The sequence below is a fragment of the Selaginella moellendorffii genome, unplaced genomic scaffold (assembly GCF_000143415.4).
Source record: "Selaginella moellendorffii unplaced genomic scaffold, v1.0 SELMOscaffold_51, whole genome shotgun sequence".
NCBI classification, from domain to species: Eukaryota; Viridiplantae; Streptophyta; class Lycopodiopsida; order Selaginellales; family Selaginellaceae; genus Selaginella; species Selaginella moellendorffii.
Genome location: NW_003314312.1, coordinates 780,909 through 805,522, shown reverse-complemented (window position 1 = coordinate 805,522; position 24,614 = coordinate 780,909). Strand labels below are relative to the sequence as shown.

The window sequence follows — 24,614 nt, the reverse complement described above, 5'->3', positions numbered from 1 at the left end:
ACAAGATAAAGCTCCTCATAGTGGGTCTTCAGAAGATCTGGCAAATAGCAGTGCAGATGTGGGAGGAGGCAAGTGCTTGCATCAATCTTGGGAGAATCGCTAGCAACACCAGGTGGGAGTGTGGCTGGGCTACATGCAGATGGTCTTGACAATGGCGATCTAGTAGTAACAATTATCTTTTTCTACGCAAGTTTTTCTTCTTCTTCTCTCTTGTTCTTCTCTCGCAGCAAACGCTGAGCCGTCCATCCCAAAAGACCTGACTGGTGAAAGGAGTTCTACACATGCGCAAAGTACAAAATGTGGAATGATGTCTTACGAGTCCTTGCAAATTCTCGATAACAAATAGGAGAACAAAAACCCCTCAACACTTCGTCAACTGTGCTGGGTCACAGATTTAAGTTCAACTCTCCATGGTTGAAGTTTACGGTGGTGAATAGAGTCCTCAAGCCCTACTTCCTGGAGCAGTTGCAGCTCAAGGTCTGTGCTGGAAACTATCCTCGCCCTCGTCTCATTCTCTCGCGTGAATCAAGTAGTGTGAGATTCTGACAAGATGCGTCCAGCAGTTCGTCGTTGACGGGTACCACCTCACCCGTGACACGCTCTCCGGCATAAAAGCCGCTAGCTTTGCGAGCTCGCGGCGCAGCGAATCAACCAGCAGCGCCTTCCTGGTCATAGGGACCACACAATCTTTACAGTTGTAACAACGTAAAATTGATCCTCGGTGGAAAATTGGAAGCACGATTATCAAAAGAGCTGCAGCTCAGCGCGAGCATGCCAGGAAAATCAACAAGACAATTCCAAGGTAAAGTCTCGATCCACCTACTTACATATTCCTTCATTTAAGCTCGCGGCCACTGCGTTGTTTTAAAGAGAGCGAGAGAGATTAAACTAGAGGAGGTAAGAGAGTGAGCGAGAGCACAAATGGCACTAGCAAGAAATGCTTTTTGGATTCCTTGTCTTATGCATGGTGGCCATCGTTGGAGTTTTGGGCGATCCGGATCCTCTCTAGGACTTTTTTGTCAAGGATCCAAACTCCAAAGTCTTCATCAACGAAGCCCCCACAAGAGATACTGCTTACGACTTCACCTCCACCATCCTTCCCCAGGCTCCAGTCACAAACAACACACTGAGAAGCCAAGTCAACTTGATTGATATTAGAATGTTTCCCTCGCATTCAGTCCATTCAGCGTGAATCCTCCACACAGCCATCCCCGAGCGTTAGAGGTCATCTGGCTCCGCCTCTGCGTCGGATTTGTGTCAACTTCCAACCAGCTGTTTGCAAAGGTTTTGAATCTTTCCCAGAGATATCGTTCACTTCCAGCGAAACCTGGATAAGTCGACACGGTTTGGCTGCGATTGAAATCCAAAAACCGGGAAGCACAGACGTGGCTAGAGCGTTGTTCCAAACAAACTCCAAACATCACGAACGAAGTTCTCGTGTGGATTGGCCAGACTTTACTGACAAAAAGTCCAACTAATAAATTGTAAAAGTTTCAATAAATAATCAAAACTGATCTTAGCTCAGTTGGCAGAGAAAGTGTTAGAAATTGGACAATGGAATTTACATCCTGTAATAGAAGTCCGATCTGCAGGAATCAAACCAAGACTTAAAGTTATCCATTGAAAAAAATGTCAACACTACAGTGAAATTTGTTTTTGACTCTAAGAGATTCAGTGCTGCCTGGGAGGGCGGCCTCTGCAGAAAGCCTTGAAAATTTCAAGAGGACCAAGATGACAAAGAGGCTAAGGTGTAACTCCAGCTCCGGCTCAAGTCTAATAAGGGAGGGACCATGTCCATTTAAGCATAAAACCCTTCGATTCGCCGCGACCGCTATACTCTTGGCGATTGCTATACTACATGCAAAATGATATTCATCAGGATGTGTCTAGCACGTCTATAGCGTTGCTTCCTTGAAGCCCTTGAATTCAGGTCTTTGTTTTGCACAGCGAGTTCAGCTTTGTTTATATTGTTTTGGGTCATTGTTGTGTTGGAGTTTATTCTTCCAAGCTGGAGTTCTTCCTTGCCTGGATTTTTATCAACTTTGTCAAAGTGTTCACTGTTTACAGTGGAGATTTGTGGTTGATAGAGGCCAATATTCCTTCCTATATCTTTGAAATTTCAGTTCTAGAAATGTTGAAAAAACTCGAATGCATGGCAAGCAATGGAGTGTGTTGAGGCCTGGAAACATTCTAATATCGATCAAGTCGACTTCGATTCTCAGTGTGTTGAAGGATGGTAGAGGTGAAGTCTGTGTCGGGATCTTTGCAAGGCACACCATTGATGAAAACGTTGAGTTTGGATCCTCAATGAAGAAATTCTGGAGAAGATGCACAAAAAAGAGTGCGCCGTTGGTATATGAAATTGCGAAAACTCAAGATGAAATACTTGGTATGGATCTGTGGCCTCTGCTCGACAGTATTCACAGTTGTCAATAGCGTCGAGGAGCCAATTTTTTTTTTACATGGTCACATATACAAATCATTGTTAACTTCCAAAAAGTTGTTTGAGAAGGTTTTGTATCCTGGTGACTATCTTTCTCAAGGGCCTTAACATAGCAAACCACTCCAAACATCACGAATGAAGTTAATGAGATTAATAAGTTACTAAATGTGTGATAACATGCAACCCGGTTCGATTCCGGCAGATTAAATATTAGTTTTACAATGATAAATCAGCTAGAAGCATAGACCTCAAGGAGAAGAGCCTTGTCTCTGACCCATAAAAGCTTATAAAATTCAAAGAGCAAACAGCAAGCCAGATCTAGGATAGTAAGCTTTTCTCTTATGTTCATTGGCAATAAGAGCGTCTCTTTGTGTTTCTAGTGCGAAGATACTTAAATAAAAGAATGAGGAATGTGTTGGTGACAAATATAATAATATAATTTGATAGGAATTCTGACTAAAACTCCTCACAATCGTGCTGTGGGCCAAGCAGGGAATGTGGAGGACTTTTTATGCTTAGAAGATCAGCCAGTGACGAGAGCCATGAAATCCAAGAGGTGGCCCAAGTCTGGCCCCACTTTATAAGGATGAAAGCTAATTGATCCAGTAGCTTGGACAAAACAATCTTTGTAACACTTGCATGCACACATTTTGAGAAGATCTGAGGCATTAACAATTAACACAACACACTTCTAAGTACAAAAATAATTCAAGGCTTAAACCTTTTAATCCACAGCCCTTGGTGAATGGAAGTGAATTGAGTCATTGCTGTGCTAAGTTAATTCTTCCAAGCGGAGTTTTTCCGTGGCTGGATCTCTGTCAACTTTTTCAAAGTGTGCACTGTTTAGCGTGGAGATTTGCTGTTGATAGAGCCTTCCTTTATTGTTGAGATTTCAGTTCTAGAAATGTTTTAAAAAGTCTGATTTATAAATCTCCGAATTTTCCATGCTGCCTTTCACGGCTCCTCTTCCTTTGAGATCTTTCACTCAAGATCCACTACTTCACGCCAACGGGTGACATGACATATCGTTGTCTCTGCATGGGTCTATGAATGTATACGTGACCATGAGAAACAATTAAAAATTATAGCTCTCGATGCCATTTCTGCCAATAAATACCAGCGAGCAGAGGCCACAGATTCATACCAAGTAGTTTCGTCTTGAGTTTTCACAATTTCAAGTGTTCTATGCCAATGGCTCTCATCAAAATTGTCACGGTGTCATTCTTTCTGTGCTTAACTATTATTGGAGTTTTGGGCGATGAGGATCCTCTCCAGGATTTCTGCGTCGAAGATCCAAACTCCAAAGTGTTCATCAACGGAGTTCCTTGCAAAGATCCCACCACAGTCACTGCCGATGACTTCACCTCCACAATCCTTCGTCAGGCTCCAGTCACAAACAACACACTGCGAATCCAAGTCGACTTGATCGATATCACAATGTTTCCAGGCCTCAACACGCAGGGACTCTCCATTGCTCGCCTTGCATTCGGTCCATTTGGCGTGAATCCTCCGCACAACCATCCCCGAGCGTCCGAGGTCATCTGGCTCCTCCAAGGACGCCTCTATGTTGGATTTGTGTCAACTTCCAACCAGTTGTTCGCAAAGGTTTTGCATCCCGGTGATCTGTTCATCTTTCCCAGGGGACTAGTTCACTTCCAGCGAAACCTGGATAAGTCGGACTCGGTTGCGGTGGCTGCGCTTGGAAGTCAAAACCCGGGAAGAACAGACATGGCTAGAGCGTTGTTCCAGACCACTCCAGACATCATGAACGAAGTTTTGGAGGCAACTTTGCAGGTTGACGAAAATGAGATTGATGAGTTACGACGTGGAGTGAGTCGGACTTGATTCTGGACAAAAGGTTCAACTACAAAATGCTTGCAAAAAATTTCAATAAAGCTCTTAGTTCAAAGGTGCTCAGGAATCCCTAGGTCGCCGGTCCAATTCCGGCAGATTGAACTACACTTTTTCAGGCCTCTCCAAGATTTTTGTGCTGCTTCTTTGGATGGAGCATTCTAGTAGAGAAATTTTAGTAAAGCCTCTGTGGCAGTTTTGAAAATTGAGGAATGTCTTATTTTGTTATATGAATTCCTCACAGACTCTCCCAAGACAGTGCCGAGGTGGGCCAAGGAGGGTCACGAGAGGAATGGATGCTGCTTGGGAGAAGATCAGCCAGCGAAGAGGGGCCATTAGATGGGATCCAGCGGTAAAGCCTTGAATTTCCAAGAGGATCGAGACGAAAGAGGGGCTGCTGCTGTGGAGGGGGATTGAAACCATCGCTCCAGCTCCCGACTTCAGTTAGTCGATCCAGCTAATAAGAATGGACAACAAAATCTCTGTAGCACAACACATGCAAAATCTCATAGGCAATAACAAACACATTAGGCATTAAACGCAAGCATCATCCAGATTGCATTTTTGCATTGATGGATGTTTTTAAACAACTCAATCCTACTCTCTATGTTAAGCTGGCGCTGTCTATGTTAAGATCTGTAACTACTGTGCCAATCAGTATACGAAAGCTCAAAGGAATTTTCTGTGTCTACGGACAGCGCTGCTTCTTTGAAGCTGTGGAATCAAGTGTTCGATTGTGAAGTCCTCTTATTGCAGTTTTGGCAATTGCCAACGTTGTAGTCAAGAGCCCTACGTCCAGGATCCCAACTCCAGAATCTTCATCAACGGAGTTCCTTGCAAGGGTGACCGCCGACGATTTCACCTCCACCATCATCCCGGGAGCCTGCAAAAACCACCAACACTCTCACATCATGGTCCAGCTGATCGACATCACAAGGTTCCCAGGCCTCAACACGCAAGAATCCTCCCCACGTCCATCCCCGATCATCCGAGGTCACCTATTGTCTCCAGGAACGCATCGACGCTGGGTTTGTGACGACTGCCAACAGGCTGTTCGAGAAGGTTTGATATCCCGGGGACTTGTTTATCTTTCCTCGAGGGCTGGTCCACTTCCAGCGGATGACCCGGTCAGCGCTCTCGCTATGGTCACTCTTGGGCCTGGTCGGATGTGGCTAGGGCTTTTTTCCAGACCCAAGAATCTGATAATCTGAACGAAGTGATCGAAGCAGCTCTCCAAGTTGACGGAAGTGATTGAAAAGCTTAAGAGTGTTTGTTAAAGGTAAGAATTAGATTTAATATAAATTACTTTTTTTAAAAACTAAATCTAAAAACCCTAAATGGATATACGGCTGGAATCATACAAGAGCCCTAAAAGCAGAGGCTGGCGGACGCGACGACGCACGCGGCTTAGAGAAATGCGCGAAGCTCGGCCCTGCGATCAATGCGCGTGGCCTGCGATCAATGCCTGCGCAGCCATGGGAGATTTCTCGCAGGGCAGAAAACTCCACGAGCAGTTTGTGGACGCGGCGATCAAGACGGCGCTGGTAGCCATGTATGAGAAGTGTGGAGTTCTGGCCAAAGCAGCGGAGGTTTTCCTAGCTCACGACCTCCTGGAACTCGCTCATGGAACCGTACGCAAGAGCCGGGCATCTCAGGCAAGTCCTGGAGCTTCTCAGGAGGATGGATTGGAACGGGATGATCCCGGACGGAGGAACGATGCTCAACGTTTTGGTGGCGATCAGGAACCACACCACCGGATCATCGCTCGTCAAGGGACTTCCGATCCATCGCTGCGGACAGATGGATAGAACACACCGCGGAGCACTACGAGTGCGTGATCGACATCCTCGCGCGGAAAGGATTCGCGAAACAGGCCAAGGAGCTGATCGAAAGCATGCCGTATGAGCCGGGGCCCGTGATGTGGAAACTGTTTTAGCGAGTGACAAAGATTTGGTCCAGGTGGTCAATGGTCAGTATTTAGGGTTTTGGGTTAATATCTGGAAGCGCGAAAAATGGTCAACGGTCATAGTTGTTTTAGGAAAGCTGTTGGTCAAGGGCGTGTGAAAGGGGAGGACAACGATGAGCGCGGCGCGACAGACAGACCTAAAGCTTTAAAGGCAATGCACATGGCACATGTATGACGGCATGCCGCATGTGACTAAATCACAATCTCGCCTTTCTTTTTCTCACGCCACATGGTGGCTGGTACGGACGAGAGTTTGGGTTGGGGCCCATGGCCCATCTCATCTGTTTGGGGGAGATTGTAAAAAGTTGGTGGTGGAGGTGGTGGTCTTCTATTCTTTTGCAACTCCACAAACAACAAGAACAACAAAGGCCAAAAGAATGGAAGAAATCTCACTCGTCATGTTGCGTTGGGTGTAAAGTTCTCGCGGCATGTGACAAGGCTATAAAGTTGCTTAGATTTGGTACTATCAAGTTTCGAGTTTGATCAGTTCCCATAACTATAACCTAGTAAGTTATATTCATATCAAGCTTTGTGAAACAAAAACAAACGCCAAAAGTCCTGTGATCCTTTGTGACAGGAAGGAGATCACGTTCCCTTGGCTGCGATACGTACTAGAAAACCAGTATATTTTGTTCTCGTGGGTGCGGGTAGTCGTGTTCCACCACCACCTCGGCAGCCACCAAGAATCAAGAACAAAATCAAGTAACCAGAGGAGCTGGTCGAAGAAAAGGGTGTAAAAAAGAGAAAACAAAATCTTGTGGAAGAGAACCAAGGAATGCCTCGAATGCGGGTGGCTACTTTGCCTTAAAAAACTAAACCGCAGCATCCAAGATCGGACGGGGTGGCGTAATTGCTGCCGCAGACACGGGCTGTTTGTGAGATCCCACATCCCAGCTCTCAAATCTGCTGCTGCGCTGCTGCCACCACCAAAATCCAAAATCCACCGAAAGAGAAAAGAGCGAAGAACGAGGAAAGGAGGGGGGAAAAAAAAAAAAACACCACCCAGGGAATCCAAAGCCAGCGGCGTCGAGTCGATGGATCAGAGAGCTCAGAACTGGTCGCCGCTGTAAGTCTGCCCGTACTGCCAATTGGGCGGGGCAGCGTCGTACGACACCACCGTCCGGCCGTCGCTGGTGGTGACCTTGAAGGAGAGCGACTGGCCGCTGAGGATGGCGTTGCTCTGCCAGTTTTGGCCCCAGTTGCGCGACATTGGCAGCCAGTCGGTGTTGGAGCCCTTGATCGAAACCGAGTGGACGTCCCCGGCGCCGCCAACGTTGGTGACGAGCACCAGGTTGAAGTAGTTGTGGCCGTTCATGGTGAATCGGATGCCGCCTTTCCTCTGGCATGGAACCCTGAAACGAAGAAAAGCCTGACGTAAATAAAAGCAAAGCAAAGCAGAGCAATGTGGGTGCTATGACTTTCTCTAAAGGATCTCATCTCGATGAACAGGGAAGAAGCCAAGCAAAGCCAAGCAAACAAAAGTTTCGCAAAGCAAAGCAACCAAAAGTTTGATCTAGATGGGACTGGCACATAGAAGAAGCAAAGCAACACAAAACAACCAAGCGTTTGATCTAAGAGCAAAGAGAAAAAATGGAAAATGGGAATGTAGTGCTTGTACCTTCTATAAAGAACAGGCACAATGCCTCCCCTGTACTTGGCGATCTGCTCGAACGCTGGCTGCGCCATGTCGAAATGCTGGAGCGGCGTGTTGCACCATCCGCCATTGTTGTTCGGGAGCGCGTCGTTGGGCGGGCAGAAATTCGTGGCCGTGACGAGAACAGAGGAGCCCGGGAGGCACCACTCGGGATCACCATTGCATTTCACCTCGAAGCAAGCGCCGCAGGAGAGGCCGCTCTGGAAGAGCGCGGTGCTCAATGCCGCGGTGTTGGTGCCGTAGCCCTGGCTGTAGAGATTGCCATAGCCGCAAGCTCCTCCTGGTAGAGAGGATCCAAGGCGAGGGCTCCAGTTAGAACAAGAAACCAAGATCGAGCGAAATATTTCGCAAGAAACGCGATGCCTCACCCATGGTTCCAGATGCATCGCTGCCGCCGTAGAATGTAGCATGCGCGCCGGTCCAGGAGCCGGATTCATAGCCTCCTCCGGACGATCCGCCACCGCCGCCGCCGTGGCCGCCTCCGCGATGCTGGTGATGGCCGCGCGCCACGCCGTGGTGGCCAGTCGCCGCGGCCTGGTGGAGAAATGCGATCCAAGAAACGATCGCGAGCAGCAGAGGCGCCCTGGAAGCCATGGCCTGCGATGTTTCGAGAGATTTCACACAGATTAGCCGCGGCGAGAGAGGATTATATGCGAGAATGGAGAGAAAGATACCAAATCGATCGAAGGAGGCGAGAGAGACGCGCTCGCCAAGAACGCTTGATTGATCGTGAGCTCTTTCCTGGCTTGGGGAGAATGGGCTCTTCATGGCGGGTTTATAAAGAGAGAAAATCCCTCGCATGGAGCGTGCCCGCCTGGCCAAAAGCTCTTTTGCCCGGCCAACGGTTTTGGTCGGGGAGAGCTTTTGGGCGGCGGGGCCCGCCCGTGTTTTTTGGCGGGCGGTCGTTTATAACGGGCAACCGTTTAGGGCTGGCGGGGCGAGTCGTTATCGCAACCGTCTATCAAAAGCGGAGTGACGGTCGCGATGATGGTGACGTGCGTGACGGCCCAGGCAGGGTGGCAGGCAAGTCAGGGCGATTTTACCGTGGTTGTGGTAGAAAGGTAAATAAAAGGAGCAGGGACCTTTTCCCCAGTTGTTTGTCAGCGTGGCGGTAAATGTTCCGGTAAAGTTCGTTTAGAAAAGGCTTTAAAAATGCGTGAAAGGGAAATTCGTTCGCGGGTTTCTGGCGTGGATTCGAACCCCCACCCCGCCGCAAAAGAGGAAGATATACACGTACATTGTCGCTGTACAGGCACTAGCTTTGCCGTCGAAAGCGTTGCAAAGGTCTCCTTTACTTTAATCTCCTGTCTCAAACTTGCTTGGAATCAAATATATCTTTAGGCGAAAGACTATACCAAATTTTCTTGGGGCACCACTTCTGGAGGTTTCGATGAGGTTTCTTCGATTAGGGCTGACGATTGATGACCTCTAGAGAGTTTCTGTTCTTATATTTTCTTGGCAATTTCATGGCAATGGACAAATTTTACAACCTGGATCCCACGACGTGAAATTTTGGGAGCTTATATTCTAAGTTGACGGACAAAAACATTGCGCATTAAGTCAATATGCCATGCACGTTACCCCGCCCGCCACGAAAATTTGAAAGTTTGAATTCTAGAATATGCCGCCGACAGTACGGTACCGTCTAGACTGTCGGATCGCACGTTGGACGGCCGAGATGGCGGCCCGCAGTCAACACGACGGTGACGTGGATGACACAAATAGGGAAGGGCGATGGTGATTTGATTGACATAAGCGGCTGCTTATTTGGTGGGTAAAACTAGGAGGTCCATCGAGAAATTGTCCAAATCATATGTGGCATTAATGGCCATGACCCAAACCTCCGTACGGCGCACGTAAAACTTAGAATGTAGTTAATGCGAGGAGGGCAATGAATACGCAGCGGCACGCAAGTGGTGCAAGTGGTCAGTGGAATCCGTCCGTTGATTTTAGCGTCTACGATTGCTCCTAGTTAGGTGGTCCCGGGCTCGAGTCCTTGTAGCTTAACGTCTCTTTTAATGTGGCGAGCTCGACATCCAGCCGCACATTCCAACGGCTCAGATTTCCCGCTTCCAGCACGCCCTAAAAGTGGAGTTTGCCCTAGATCCGACGGCGGGAGTCTCTAGGGTTTACGAGGTGAGCGATGGCCGACAAGAAGAACAGCCGCAGCAAGAAGGAGGTCGTGACGAGGGAGTACACCATCAATCTCCACAAGCGGATCCATGGCTGGTAAGCTTCAATCGCACGCTCCATTCGATCGAATCGATTGTTTTGCCGCAGCACCTTCAAGAAGATGGCTCCCCGGGCGGTGAAGGAGATCAAGAAATTCGCGCAAAAGGCCATGGGAACCTCGGATGTGAGGGTGGATGTCAAGCTCAACAAGCACGTCTGGAGTAGAGGCATCCGCAATGTGCCGCGGAGGATTCGCGTCCGGATTGCTCGCAAGCGCAACGACGACGAGGACGCCAAGGAGGAGCTCTACAGCTACGTCACCGTGGCGGAGCTCCCGGCCGAGGGATTCCGGAAGCTCGAGACCAAGACGGTGGAGGAGGAGTGATTCTTTCTTCTCTTGCCCCAGATCCTGGAATACCAAAATTTTCCCCTCTTTAATTCTAGTGTTCTTCGTTCTCGAGCACAATGCGATCGTAGTATTAGGGTTCTTGGGTGCCATGGCGGTGGAGCAGTGATTTCTCTCGCGCCATTCCAGATTTTACTCGAGCAATCGATATTTTGATAGAGCAATGTGATCCTGGGATTAGGGTTTTGGCTAGGGTTTTTGGGCGCCATGGCGGTGGAGCTCGCTCGTCGCTTCCCACGGCGCCTTTACAAGCTCCACGAGGTGGATCTCTCCAATCCCTTCCTCTACGCCAAGAAGAGCCCCAAGGATCTGCCGACGCAGAAGGTACTCAGCATTGTTCGCACCCATGGCCCGATTGGATCGCGCGATCTCTGGGAGCACGCCGAGAAGGAAGGGATCAAGAGCAAGACACACATGAGGCGCTTGCTCGTGTGGCTCCGCAGCAAATTCCTCGTCCACACGCAGTGCTTGCACGGCGAGAGCGCCGGCTCCAAGAATCCGGGCAAGCGCAACAAAGCGGGAGGCGGTGGTGGTGGTCACGCGGACGATCGGATTTTCAGGTGGGTTGCTGTGCCTCCTGCTCCAGATCGCCTGCCGCTCGCCGATCCCAAGATCCCCGAGCCGCGAGTGTACCGGAGGAGAGTGATCCAGAAGCGCTTGAAGAGATTGAAGGCCAAGCTGGGCGATGCGTACGTTCGTCCAGCCAAGCTCAAGAAGCAGCGGCTAGCTGCTGGGATCGTCTACAAGCCATACAAGTATGGGGATCCCGAGAAGTTGAAAGCGGCAAAATCGTTCTTTGAGCGGAGATCGATGATCCTCGATGCTGTGGCTACGAGAACTACTGGTGTCTACGCTGCTGCGGAAGCTGCCAAGGCTGCTACTGCTGCTGCCAGATCGAAAAGGTTGGGCTCTTCACCGTCTACTCGAGTTTAAGAACTAAAGAATGGTGGGAGCTTTTATCTTGGATTTTTGTCTCTTAAGAATGCTTCACGTTTTCCCTGGCAGGATGAGAGGATGATAGGCGTTTACTCAAAGTCAAGAATGGGAATTGGTTGAAGCAAATTAGAACATCGAAATACTCAGAAACTACCGGTGTTCCGCTGGAAAGTATCCTCCGAGGACTCTCATGTATTGAGCTTTGCTGTCCACTGCAACTCGGACATGCTGCGACGACAAACGATTTGAATCAAACGAATAACACGAAGAGCTTCATACGAACCTGGAGACCCACGTTGGTACCTTCCAGCGCTTTCGCCAGCTTCATCCCCAGCTCGCTCTTTGACGGTGTTGTAGCCATCATGCCGTGGAGGTTCTGTGAAAGCTGCTCCAGGATCCTCAGCATCCGAGGTGATGACCATGCCCATCCATTGACGTCTTTGAGCAGCAAGATTCCAATCTCGTCGAGCCAGAGCAACCTGCGAGCAGTGTCTTCCTTGAAGTTGGTGTTGATTTGCTCGGCCAGTTCCATGAGCATTGATTCACTGAAGACAAGCAGGACGGTATGGTCCACCTAAGTTGACAAAGGACGAGCTTTGATGAGCAGCTGGAGGACGTGAATGGATTACCTTGGTGCAAAGCCACCAGACCGTGGAAGGATCGTTCAGGGACAGAGCTTTCTCGAAGGCGTTTTTGACGAGGCCATTCTTCACCAGTTCGAAGAGCTCGGTCCTGTTATCCGGCTTTGCTGCTGGTGCGACGTGCTGAGGACGGTGTGGTACCGGCTGAAACCAAACGTGGCGAGCTCCGGAAGTTACTAAAAGCAAAAGAGTTTACCTGGACAAAGGGAGGAGGAGGATTTTGGGTCCAAAGCTTCTCAGTCGCTTGGACAAGAGAATCCATGTTCACTCGAGTCCTGCTGTGCGACGAGGACGAGGAAGACGACGAGTACGAAGAAGAGGAAGATGACCTGGCTGCTTCAACCAACTTGGCTCGTAACTCGTCCATGGAGTCGGTGCCAGTAATGGTCCTGGTCTTGAGCTGCTTCAGCCGCTCGCAGATATCCGAGAAGGAAGGCCTCTCTTTTGCATCGTGGCTCCAGCATTCCCGCATGAGCTGCGACAGGAACTCTGGACAGGTGGCTGGTATCTCAGGACGCTTGCCTCGAAGGACTTGCTCCATGTCCATCCCGTCCTCGAACGGAACGTTTCCAGTGACAAGCTGGTAAATCAGCATCCCGTAGCTGTAAACGTCGGCCTTTTTCGTGTAGCGCTCGCTGCTCCACACCTCCGGTGCCATGAAGTTCCTGGTGCCTTGGATGCTAACGGCTTCGATCTGGGAGGAGATGAAGTTTGGCCTCGAGACTCCAAAGTCGGCAATCCTGATACTCACGAGATCGTTGTCTTCTTCGCCAACCAAGATGTTCTGCGGCTTGAGGTCCCGGTGGATTATATTCTTCGAGTGAAGCCATGCCATGCCAGTAGCAACTTGGAGCATCACTGCCACGATCGACAGCAACGGGAGAGAGTTCTTCTTCTTGAGGACGTAGTTTGCCAGGTCCATGTCCATCTTCTCCATCACCAGCGAGTACCGCTGCTTCTCTTCATCGAAAGAATGACCGGCGATGTGCAACACGTTGGGATGCTTGTCCGCTTCGAGAACCGCGAGCTCTTTGGCGAAGCTCTTGTCACCTTGAGGGAAGACTTTCACTGCAAACTTGTGACCGAGCCAGATTGCTTCGTACACGGTTCCGAAACCGCCTTGTCCCAGGTGTGTTGTCAGCTTGAGTTCCTTGTGGTTAATCACTGACTTGTTTCCCAGGAGCATGGAGCAAAGTATCTCTTTGGCTTGTTCGCTCTCGGTCGTCAGGCTTCCCGGCTCTTGGCTCATTGCGAGAGCCATGAGCGCCTTCCTGTCATTCCTTCCGGCTTCTTCCAGCATGCTGTTCGAGTTTTGCCTCATGAGGCACGAGTTGTAAGCTTCGGCAATCTTGGATCTTACCGAGGTGGACGGTGCCAGCTGAAAGAGATAGACGCTGACGAGCTCGACACAGTTGAAGATCTCGGGATAAATGCTCTGGAACTCATCGCAGCTTTCCTTGAACAGCAGGCTCCGCGCCATCCAATTGCATTCTTGGCACGACTTGAGGAGATGGAGGCCTCTCTTAAGGACAGCCACGGTTTCGTCCCACACGAAAGCTGTCCCAGTGCTCGCGAAGTTGAGATCCTGGATTCGCTTGAGGTAGTCTCGGACATGGCCGACCGCTGCTAAGAAGATCCTACATTGGTTCCTACAGACCTTGCTCGAGTTTGTGTTCGTGGACCTTGCGGCAATTTTGTCCGAGATTCGAATTGCCTGGGCCAAACTTTTCGCTGCCATGCAATCACCACCAGCGCCGATTGATGTTGGAAAGCTATATCCTGGAAAATGATTGTTGACTTTTCGAAATTTCATGTGTAGTTGCGCTTCGAAAATATAAACTAGTATCATGGCACGTTTTGTTCTCCATAGTGGCAAGATCAAGGGGTAATGCTATTGATATTTTTTTGGTGGAGTTGTAGAAGTAGTGCTATTGGTGTAGTTATTGGAGAAACATGATTGTGTTTGAGGCCAACTTGCTAAGTGATTGTGTTTGATCCAACTTGCCAATGTGGGCGTGCAGAAATATCCATTGCTCCTGGGGAATAATATGTTTAATAAGGCTATAAAAGGCATACTTTCCTCTTTGAACTGGATTTTATATTCTTAGGTAAAGTTGTTTAAGAGTCTGAACTTCTTCTTCTAATACGCTTGTAGAAGTCTGTTTAAGGTGACTAATCATGGAAGCTTGATCCATGGTAGATATCACAGCCTATGTAGTAAAAGAAAAGTTAAATATATTTTTTATATCACTTTAACACTACAAGAAAATATTGTATAAATGGTGATATGGAATTAACAGAATTTAAAGTACATCATTATATATGTCACACATGTATGGTAAACATTAGTCCTCAACCTTTTTCACTTGTTGTATAATATTGAAGTTACTCTTGTAAGTAATATAGTGGATGTATTTTTGTGATATTTTTTTGCTCCTACTAATATGTGATACATGTTCTTCTTTGAGAGAGAGAAAGAATGAGCCATCTAAATTGCTAAAAATTGATATTTTATTAATTGATATGTACATTTTCTGTATTCCCTTTCCATATTCCAAGCATTGGATATAATCTATACCTAAAAAGGGAAAATAATTTATACTTTCCTATTTTAATAACCCTTTGATCCCCCAAATCATAAGTTGGATATTAAAATAGGATTTTCCCTTTTTTGGGTGCTTTTGGATTCTCAATATTTCCAGATCCATATATAAACATAAGAACTAATAAAACATCAATTTTCAGCAATTTAGATGGCTCACAAGAGCAAAAGGAATCATACATAGCTGGGATCAAAGCTGATGACTTAACTGGGGATTAATGACTGTTATTTATTCAGAATTTATATTATAAATAAAATATGCCACTAATAAAAAATTAATTCATATGGTGCCATATATTTTTAGCTAGACATCTGCATACTGGGCTTGGCATCTTGGCAATTTGCCAATGGCATTGACAATGTCGTCTGGGGTGCCTTGGCTCTTTCAATGCTAGTATTAGGTATTTACTCTGCTCAGCAATTGCTGGCCGGATCTAGGGTATGCTAGCTCTTAGTTCTTAGTGTGGATTGATTGAATTGCTTTGCAGCGGGAGCGCATCAATTTGTTGCCAGAATTTGGGAGCAGCTATACCAGCAAGAATTCTAAGTAAAAAAGTGATTTATCAATTTTTCCACTTCACATTCCTTGGAAGTTCTAGCACTTGTGCTTGCCAAGGATTTTTATGAGGAGCATAAGAACTTTAGAGGTAAACAAGCATTTTTAGAACTTTCAAAGTAATAGAAAAGCTTGCAGTGGCAGAAATTTCTCTTGTTGCTACTGAGGTTGCTTTTGCTGTTGGCGGGTCTAGGCCATCTCTTCATGTTGCTGCTACTAAGGCCGTCACTAACAAAAGCAAGAACTTTACTAGCAAGAGATCACTTGCCAAATTGGTCTCTTGTAGAAATTATGCTCCTCATCAATGTGAAGCTCCATGAGATTAAAGATGAGTCAACGAACATAGATCAACGAGAAAAGATGGTGTCGATAGCCAAGAAGTGGGAGTGCATCTTACTGAAGCTTCTCAACAGTAGAGTAGAAAATATAACAAGAGTACCTAATGTGCACGGGAAGCAAGCTTTGATCCCAGAGAAACTACAAATGAGGATCACGCGAGAAATGTTTGACGAGCTACAGCAAGTTCTTTATTCAGGCTAGATATCAAGCCCATGAATATCATAGACAGCAGCCAGTTGAACTAGTGTGAAGTAGTCACATGGCACTAAAACATCATGTGCAAAGTGGTACAATGCATGGAAGTAATAGAGACAATGAAGCTGGGATGATTCCACTCTATGTTACTAGAGATAGATAGCAAAAATCATCTTGAAGACTGAAGGGAAGGAAGAAAACTGAGTTGATGGTGGAAGCACTCAGGCCAAGTACAAGAAAATGAGAGAAGCAGAGAAGATGAGGATGAAGCAACATATGGAGATAAAGGAGCGTGCTTGGCACCAAGATTTTATACGATTTGAGGAGTAGCATTTGGCAAAGGAGAGATAATGTGTAGCTGAGGAGAGGGAGTTTGAGACACAGCATATGGAAGATGAGCGAGCTGCTAACACAAAACAACAACTTGGCCAACCAAGATCACAGTCTTGATGCAGTAGCAGAAGTGGCATGGTAAGATTGTGTAGCTTGCATTTGGGTATAGTCTTTTTGAAATACTTTTGTTCTTGTTCTTGAGTAAAGATTTTTCCTACAGGTTCTCATTGAGAAAGCCATGGACATCAAGTTATTCATCTTCTTCCTTATGCTTCTATGTTCTCGTTGGAAGCAAAACTCTGGCATGGCAAAGACAACATTTAATAGTATTGTGCATCTCCTACACCATCACATTCTAAAGCAAGATATCAACTATCGTAGAGCAGTTTTTGTGTAAGTCTGGGTTGTACTTTGTACAAGCTATGAAGTGGAGCCAAGTATATCACACTCTTAGAGCTCTGCAGAATTGGCGAAAGTACAGTGACTAGGAATGAGACTTGTAAAGCAATCATTGATACTCTTGAAGACTTTTGATCAAGTTCTTGGAAGATTTAGCTATGGTTATCCAGGGTTTCCTCACATGCAAGCTTCCAAATGTTGCAGAATGCATCGACTGCACACAACTTGAGATCATGGAGCAAGATGAAGATCCTGAGGTGTATGTCAAGCACCATTGATTCAGCATTGTTATGTAAGTAATCATCAACAGTAGAAAGTGCTTTATTGACATATGTTGCAGGTGGCTAGAGTCTATTCATGACTGTCAGTATGGCTTAATTCAGCATTTGGAAGTGTCTCCAACAAAAAGAGATCATGTAGGCTCCAACAGTGGAAATTTCTAATCAAGCTGGGCTAGATCCTCTTCTGTTGTACCTAAATAATTCACAGGCTACTTGTGTTGTCCATGTAGAAAACTAAGGAAGAAAAGAAAAAAAACCTCTATCGCTCAGATCTGCCACGTGTCACCACGTGGATGTACTGCATCCTCCAGTCAGCCGAGGCCATGGATCAGAAAAAAAAAAACTAATGGTAAAATGAGAAAAGCTGAGCTCATGAAATCAGCATCTTGTGGTGTTGAACAGTAGCAGCAGCACGTTCCAAAGTACCCAAGCTTGCACACAGCCCAGCTTGTATCAGGACCTGTCAGGAACCAGCATCTTGCTCCATCTCCCCCAGTCAAATGTGATCTCTCCATCAGCCTCAAGGCCCTTTGCGCACAGCAATTCCACGCCTAGTGCCCAGCAAGAAGAGAAGCCTCTCGGCAGCATCAGCAAATCTCCAGCCCAAGGAAGCCTTCCCTTGTAGCAGCAGGGACATCAGATCATCTCCAGCGGTAGCAAGCAGTGCCGCAACCCTTTCAATTCAAATCCAGGCCGGACTCGATCAAGAACTGCCTCCAATTTAGGGTTGCCTAAATAAGAAAACTGCCGCTCCAGATCAGTCGTCTTCCTCCTCCATTCAGCCAGGATCTAATCCGTGATCTCGGATACCATGTTGAAAACTAAGGAAGAGAAAAACTCAATGCAACTAACTTCTGCAACAAACAGCTCAAGAGGTTATGCATTGCGTTTGGCTTCTTAAAGATATGTCCAATTTAGCTTCATTCTAAGCCTCCGGATTATTTGCATAATTTTCTGACCTACATTAGTGATGCTGCTAGACACAATAAACATGGTAAAAGACAATGATGATGTTGATTGTTCTACTTGACCAGAACTAAATAGAGAGGCAATTTATCGCATAATACACTGATTCACCCTTCTGTTGGGCTCCTAATATGTGTAATGTGAGAATTCAAGAAAACATTAACTGAGCGAAATTAGGGTTTGGGCGAGCGAGCAAGCGATTTCACTCGGAGAGCAAGATCTTCAGCTTGCCAGAGGTCACGGCTGTAGAAAACAGGTGAGCTCATTCTTTTTCTCGTAAGTTTTGCTGGCAGGAGATAAGCGGTACAGGGTAAGGTGAAGCATGTTTTATGCCAGGGAAACTACCGGTGTTCCGCTGGAAAGTATCCGCCAGCGATGCTCATGTATCGAACTTTGTTTTCCACTGCAACCCGGACACGCTGCAACAAAACGATGTGAATCAAGGAGATGGAAACGAAAGAAACGAAGAGCTTCATATGTACGAACCTGCAGCCACATGTTGGTGCCTTCCAGCATGTTCGTCAAGGTCATGCGCAGCTCACTCTTTGGTGGTGTTATGGCCATCATACCGTGGAGGTTCTGTGAAAGCTGCTCCAGGATCCTCATCTTCCGAGGTGATGCCCATCCATTGGCGTCTTTCAACAGCAAGCCGCCAATCCCGTCGATCCAGACCAGCCTGCGAGCAGTGTCTTCCGTGAAGTTGGTGTTGATTTTCTCGGCCAGTGCCATGAGCATCGATTCACTGAAGACAAGCAGCACGGTATGCTCTACCTGAGTTGACAAAAGACGGGCGTGATCAGCGGCCAGAGAGCGTAAACAGATTACCTTGGTGCAAAGCCACCAGACTGTGGAAGGATCGTTCAGGGACAGAGCTTTCTCGAAGGCGTTTATGATGAGGCCGTTCTTTACCAGTTCGAAGAGCTCGGTCCTTTTATCTGGTTTTGGTAATGGTGCGACGTGGTGAGGACGGTGTGGTACCGGCTGAACCCAAAGGTGGTGAGCTCCAGAAGTTACATAAAGCAAAAGAGTTTACCTGGACACGGGAAGGCGGGGGATTTTGGGTCCAAAGCTTCTCAGTCGCTTGGACAAGAGAATCCAGGTTTACTCGAGTCCTGCTGTGCGACGAGGACGAGGAAGACGACGAGTACGAAGAAGAGGAAGATGACCTGGCTGCTTCAACCAACTTGGCTCGTAGCTCGTCGGTGGAGTCGGTGCCAGTGATGATCCTGGATTTGAGCTGCTTCAGCCGCTCGCAGATATCCGAGAAGGAAGGCCTCTCTTTCGCATCGTGGTTCCAGCATTCCCGCATGAGCTGCGACAGGAACTCTGGACAGGTGGCTGGTATCTCAGGACGCTTGCCTCGAAGGACTTGCTCCATGTCCATCCCGACCTTGAACGGAATGTTTCCAGTGACAAGCTGGTAGCTCAGCATCCCGTAGCTGTAAACGTCGGCCTTCTTCGTGTAGCGCTCGCTGGTCCACACTTCTGGTGCCATGAAGTTTCTGGTGCCTTGCTTGGGGGTGGCTTCGCTGATGAGGGAGGAGATGAAATCGGGCCTCGAGACTCCAAAGTCGGCAATCCTGATACTCACGAGATCGTTGTCTTCTTCGCCAACCAAGATGTTCTGCGGCTTGAGGTCCCGGTGGATTACGTTCTTCGAGTGAAGCCAAGCCATGCCAGTAGCGACTTGGAGCATCACTGCCACGATCGACAGCAACGAGAGGGAGTTCTTCTTGAGGAGGTAGTTTGCCAGGTCCATGTCCATCTTCTCCATCACCAGCGAGTACTGCCGCTTCTCTCCATCGAAAGAATGGCCGGCAATGTGCAACACGTTGGGATGCTTGTGAGCTCCGAGAACCGCGAGCTCTTTGGCGAAGCTGGTGTCACCTTGAGCGAAGACTTTCACCGCGAACTTGTGACCGAGCCAGATTGCTTCGTACACGGTTCCGTAAGCTCCTTGTCCCAGGTGTGTTCTCAGCTTGAGTTCCTTGTGGTTGATCACTGACTTGTTTCCCAGGAGCATGGAGCAGAGTATCTCTTTGGCTCGTTCTGTCTCGGTCGTCAGGCTTCCCGGCTCTTGGTTCATTGCGAGAGCCATGAGCTCCTTCCGATCGTTCCTTCCGGCTTCTTCCAGCATGCTGCTCGAATTCTGCCTCATGAGGCACGAGTTGTAAGCCTCGGCAATCCTGGATCTGTGCGAGGTGGACGGTGCCAGCTGAAAGAGATAGACGCTGACGAGCTCGACGCAGTTGTAGATCTCGGCGTAAATGCTCTGGAAATCATCGCAGCTTTCCTCAAACAGCAGGCTCCGAGCGATCCAATCGCCCTCTTGGCATGACTTGAGGAGATGGAGGCCTCTTTTAAGGACAGCCACGGTTTCGTCCCATACGAAGGCTCGCCTGTTGCTCGCGAAGTTGAGATCCTGGATTTGCTTGAGATAGTCTCGGACATAGCCGACCGCCGCGATGAGGATCCTACATTGGTTTCTACAGACCTTGCTCGAGTTTGTGTTCGTGGATCTTGTGCCAACCTTGTCCGCGATTCGAATCGCCTCGAGCAAATTCGCTGCTGCCATGCTCGTCGGTGATCACCACTAGCGCCGCTCCATTGCTTTGCAGCGTGGGAAAAGTCTACCGTGGACTTTTCTTTTGAGTAATTATAAATCCTAAGTCTTGTCTGGGAATTATACTTTAATCAGGCATAAGAAATGGCTTTTCTTGTCATCCTCGATATCGATATTCTTGCAGTGGAGCTCGCTCGTTGCGCCTCTACATCCACGAGGTGGATCTCTCCCAATCCCTTCCTCTACGCCAAGAAGAGCCCCACGTACTCAGCATTGTTCGCATCGCGCGATCTCTGGTCCGAGCACACCAAGAAGGAAGGGATCAAAGAGCAAGACAAGGCGCTTGCTGGTGTGGCTCCAGCAAATTCTTCGTCCTTGCACGGCGAGAGCACCGGCTCCAAGAATCCGGGCAAGCGCAACAAAGCGGGGGGCGGTGGTGGTGGTCGATCGGATTTTCAGGTGCCAAAGAGATTGAAGGCCAAGCTGGGCGATGCTTACGTTCGTCCAGCCAAGGTCATGAAGCAGCGGCTAGCTGCCGGGATCGTCTACAAGCCTATGGGGATCCGAGAAGCTGAAAGTGGCAAAGTCGTTCTTTGAGCGGAGAGCAATGATCCTCGATGCTGTGGCGACGAGAATTACTGGTGTCTACGCTGCTGCGGGAGCTGCCAAGGCTGCTTGCTACTGCTGCTGCTAGATCGAAAAGGTTGGGATCTTCACCCGTCTACTCAAGTTTAAAACTAAAGAATGGTGAGAGCTTTGTTCTTGGATATTTGTCGCAGGATGAAACGATGATAGGTGTTTACTCAAAGTTCAGAACGGGAATTGGTAAGTTCTTTATGGTTCTTTCATGAAGCATGGTTGATGCTTTTGGCAGGCAGGAAATTAGAACATCGAAATACTCCGAAACTACCGGTGTTCCACTGGAAAGTATCCTCCAAGGACTCTCATGTGTTGAACTTTGCTGTCAACTGCAACTCAGATACTGTTATGATCCGGCGCAAAAAGACAAAAATCTAGTTGCCCTAGATTATGCTACACCACCTCACCACCCAACCACCCCCAAACTACCTCAAAAGCTCCATTGCGCCGCCACTCCACTGTGAGCCCTAGGGTAGGTTAAGTCCCTTACCTTAACATGCCTTCATATACCCTTGAGCCCCCTTTTGACTGACGTTGACCACGTAGTCAAAGCTGGCGCCTAACAATTCTTCCCCCCCAACAAAGTCCTTGTCCCAAGGACGAGTTGAATTTGTGATCACCCTTTCTAGGGAATCCTACTCAAGCTTCTGGTCCATCTTCCACAGCTGTATACATCAAGGAGGCATTGGGCCCGTCACTCCGAAATAGTACACCTTTCAACTGGCTGACATAAAATACCGGATGAATTTTCACCCCAGCTAGCAGCCACACCCGATAAGCCGCTTTACCAAAGTGCTCCAGCACTTCATATGGACTAGCATATCGATGGGAAAGTTTATCACTCTTCCCTGTCCGTAAAGGCACCAAGGTGTTCTACCGCTCACTTGACGGAAAGATCACGCGTACAAAGATCAGACCACCCACCTTATATTCCTGGAATTGGTGATGCTCATTGGCAAACTTCTCCGCTCTATCCTGAGCTGCTTGCAAATTTTGTTTGCACACCACCAAGATCTCATCAAGTTCTGTGGCCAGATCAGTTGCCTTGGAATCAAGCTTATCTTGAATGTCTTTACTCAAATGCAATCCCAACTCCACTACTATTTGAGGATGCCTTCCAAACATGGCAAAGTAAGGACTTAGCTTGGTTCCACTGTGTTGGCTATTGTTGTAAGCAAATTGCACCAACGGAAGATAAAAATCCCACTGTCCTTGCCTTTGACCAATGCTACAATGTAGCATATCCTCCACCATTTGATTTACACGCTCGGTTTGCCCATCCGTCTAAGGATGATCTCCACTCGAGAGTTTCAAAGTCACTTGTATAACCTTTGCAAAGCTTTTCCAAAATCCACTGGTGAACTTTGAATCTCGATCACTAATGATGTCCTCTGGCAAACCAAAATCAGGAAAAACCTTCTCCAAGTAAACCGCAGCCAAGTCTGAGGCAGTGACAATCTTCCGAAGAGCCAACAACCGCACATACTTTGTCAACCGATCCACTATAACCCATACTTGCTCCTTTTGCCTCTGTGTTCGTGGCAAACAAGTGATGAAGTCCATAGAGATACTACACCAACGGCTCTGAGGAATAGGTAAAGGTTGCAAAAGTCCCCCCGGCTTCTCTCGTGGCACCTTAACCCGCTGACAAAGCTCGCATGATTTACAATACTTGAGGATATCAACCTTCATATTCCTCCAATAAAAGTTGCGCTTAATCAATTTATACGTCTTCTTCCCCCCAAAATGACCGGCCTCTGGACGATCATGATAGTGGAATAAAACTTGAGTAATTAACGCATCCACCCGTGGCAAATATACACGGCCATTGTAATAGAGAATCCCATCCACCAATGAGAAAGGAGCTTCCATCTGGTCACGCAAAGAGGCCACCTCAGCATCCTGAGCCTGAGCATGCTCAACCAACTGTCCAAACCCACTGACCACCTTACTCAAATGATGACAAAATCGTGTTTGTAATGTCGTCATATGACGAACACGAGATAAAGCATCTGCCACCACATTGGATTTTCCCGGACAATGCTCAATAGGAAACTCCCCAAACTCCATGAGTTTGACCATCCAACGAGCTTGTCTAGTGTTCAACTCCTTCTGTGTGAAAAGATACACAAGTGGTTTGTGATCTGTCAACACCACGAACACTGCACCATAAAGATAGTGCCGCCACGTCTACAAAGCATGAACAATAGAGAGTAACTCTTGCTCATATGTGGAATAACATTGCTTTGCGGAATTCAAAGTTCGACTCTCACATGCAATAGGCTGTCCCTCTTGCATAAAAACTCCTCCCAGTGCATAACCACTCACATCGCATGTCACCTCGTAAGGTTTCAATGGATCAGCAATGCGAAGCACTAGAGCCTCGCTCAACAATCATTTCAGCGCTACAAAACTCTCCTCTTGTGGCTTCTTCCACTCGAATGGCACATTCTTGCGTAACAACCACGTCAAAGGAATAGCCACCTCTGCAAACTTATGCTGGAAACGTCGGTAGTAACTAGCCATACCAAGAAAACTGCACAACTCGGCCACTGTAGTCAGTGTAGGCCAGTTTTCCACCATAGCCACCTTCCTGGATCTGTCTTGACACCCTTAGATGTCACAATATGGCCTAGATATTCCACCTCCGACTTTGCAAATTCACATTTGCTCTTCTTCGCATAAAGTTTGCTATCTCAAAGTAACAAAAGAACCTTGCGCAAATGCACCCTATGCTCCTCCATATTCTTGCTAAAAACAAGAATATCGTCCAAGAAAATCTTCACAAACTCATGAAGATAACGCCCAAATACCTCCGTCATCAACTGAGTAAATGTGGCCAGTGCATTCGTCAAACCAAACGGCATAACGGTAAACTCAAAATGTCCGAAACTTGTGTTGAATGCCGTCTTGGAGATAGATGCATCATCCATTGCAATCTGATGATATCCACTCCTCAGATCAATCTTAGTAAACACTCGTGCTTCACCAAGCTTGTCCAGGATATCATCCACACGTGGCATCGGCATCTTGTCCTTCACTGTCTTCTTGTTTAAAGCACGGTAAATCTTGTCCTTCACCGCATTGAACCGTCTTTCTTCTTCACAAGCAAGACTGGAGCACCAAACGGAGACTTACTTGGCTGAATAAATCCAAACTCAAGTAACTCCTTGACTTGTCGTTGAACTTCTTGCTCCTGCGCATAACTTAACCAAAATGGACACTGGTAAATTGGCCGCATCCCCGACTCCAATGTAATCCCATGCTCCACACCTCGTAACGGAGGTAATCCATGAGGAAGTTCATATGGAAAAACATCAGAAAACTCGTCAAATATATCCTGTACTGCTGCTTCTCCCCCACACGTGCCTTGGTCCCCCAAGTCACGAACAAACAGCAAGTAACTTGAAAGTGCTTTTTTATTATGACAAGCCCGTTTCAAAGATGTAGCAGAGAGCATAACAACTGGTGGTTGAACGCCCTCGCCAAACCACACATCTTTAACGCCACCATACTCCAGCGAGATACGCTTAATGCTCCACTTTATCTCTGGATCCACCTTTGCCAACCATGGCATCCCAAGAATGAGATCCACACGATGGATATCCGTGAGATAAAAAGTCTCCACAAGTGTGGTTTTGCCAACCAACACTTCCAGCCCCTCGACACAAG

General features: G+C 47.6%; 5 protein-coding genes across 6 annotated transcripts in view; 2 read left to right on the top strand and 3 right to left on the bottom strand.

Moving 5' to 3' along the window:
- Positions 1–6,747: 6,747 nt before the first annotated feature.
- Positions 6,748–8,713, bottom strand: LOC9634600 (expansin-A10). The gene is made up of 4 exons (XM_002981819.2): positions 8,589–8,713; positions 8,283–8,511; positions 7,879–8,194; positions 6,748–7,612 (listed from the first exon to the last, which is right to left on the bottom strand). The coding sequence occupies exons 2-4, from the start codon at positions 8,506–8,508 to the stop codon at positions 7,309–7,311; spliced, it is 846 nt and encodes a 281-aa protein (XP_002981865.1). The 5' UTR covers positions 8,509–8,511; positions 8,589–8,713; the 3' UTR covers positions 6,748–7,308.
- A 1,292-nt stretch (positions 8,714–10,005) lies between these two features.
- Positions 10,006–10,552, top strand: LOC9634599 (60S ribosomal protein L31). The gene is made up of 2 exons (XM_002981933.2): positions 10,006–10,143; positions 10,195–10,552. Exons 1-2 carry the CDS (start codon positions 10,058–10,060, stop codon positions 10,469–10,471), a joined length of 363 nt encoding a protein of 120 aa, XP_002981979.1. The 5' UTR covers positions 10,006–10,057; the 3' UTR covers positions 10,472–10,552.
- Positions 10,553–10,648: 96 nt separating this feature from the next.
- Positions 10,649–11,710, top strand: LOC112350561. Its single transcript, XM_024686934.1, has 2 exons — positions 10,649–11,438; positions 11,498–11,710. Exon 1 carries the CDS (start codon positions 10,700–10,702, stop codon positions 11,423–11,425), a length of 726 nt encoding a protein of 241 aa, XP_024542702.1. The 5' UTR covers positions 10,649–10,699; the 3' UTR covers positions 11,426–11,438; positions 11,498–11,710.
- A 164-nt stretch (positions 11,711–11,874) lies between these two features.
- Positions 11,875–20,382, bottom strand: LOC112350558 (serine/threonine-protein kinase HT1-like). 2 transcript variants are annotated; one of them, XM_024686930.1, is made up of 4 exons: positions 18,774–20,382; positions 18,566–18,721; positions 18,227–18,511; positions 17,882–18,159 (listed from the first exon to the last, which is right to left on the bottom strand). In XM_024686930.1, the coding sequence occupies exons 1-4, from the start codon at positions 20,313–20,315 to the stop codon at positions 18,082–18,084; spliced, it is 2,061 nt and encodes a 686-aa protein (XP_024542698.1). In that variant the 5' UTR covers positions 20,316–20,382; the 3' UTR covers positions 17,882–18,081. The 2 variants fall into 2 exon arrangements, with proteins under 2 accessions (XP_024542699.1, XP_024542698.1); XM_024686931.1 differs by lacking the exons at positions 17,882–18,159; positions 18,227–18,511; positions 18,566–18,721 and adding an exon at positions 11,875–12,213.
- Positions 12,042–24,614, bottom strand: part of LOC112350559 (serine/threonine-protein kinase HT1-like) — a 16,404-nt gene continuing 3,831 nt past the window's right edge. The window contains exon 2 of the mRNA XM_024686932.1: positions 12,042–13,499. Within this exon, the coding sequence (XP_024542700.1) occupies positions 12,164–13,499 (1,336 nt within the window). The 3' untranslated portion in view covers positions 12,042–12,163. The remainder of the gene's footprint in view (positions 13,500–24,614) is intronic.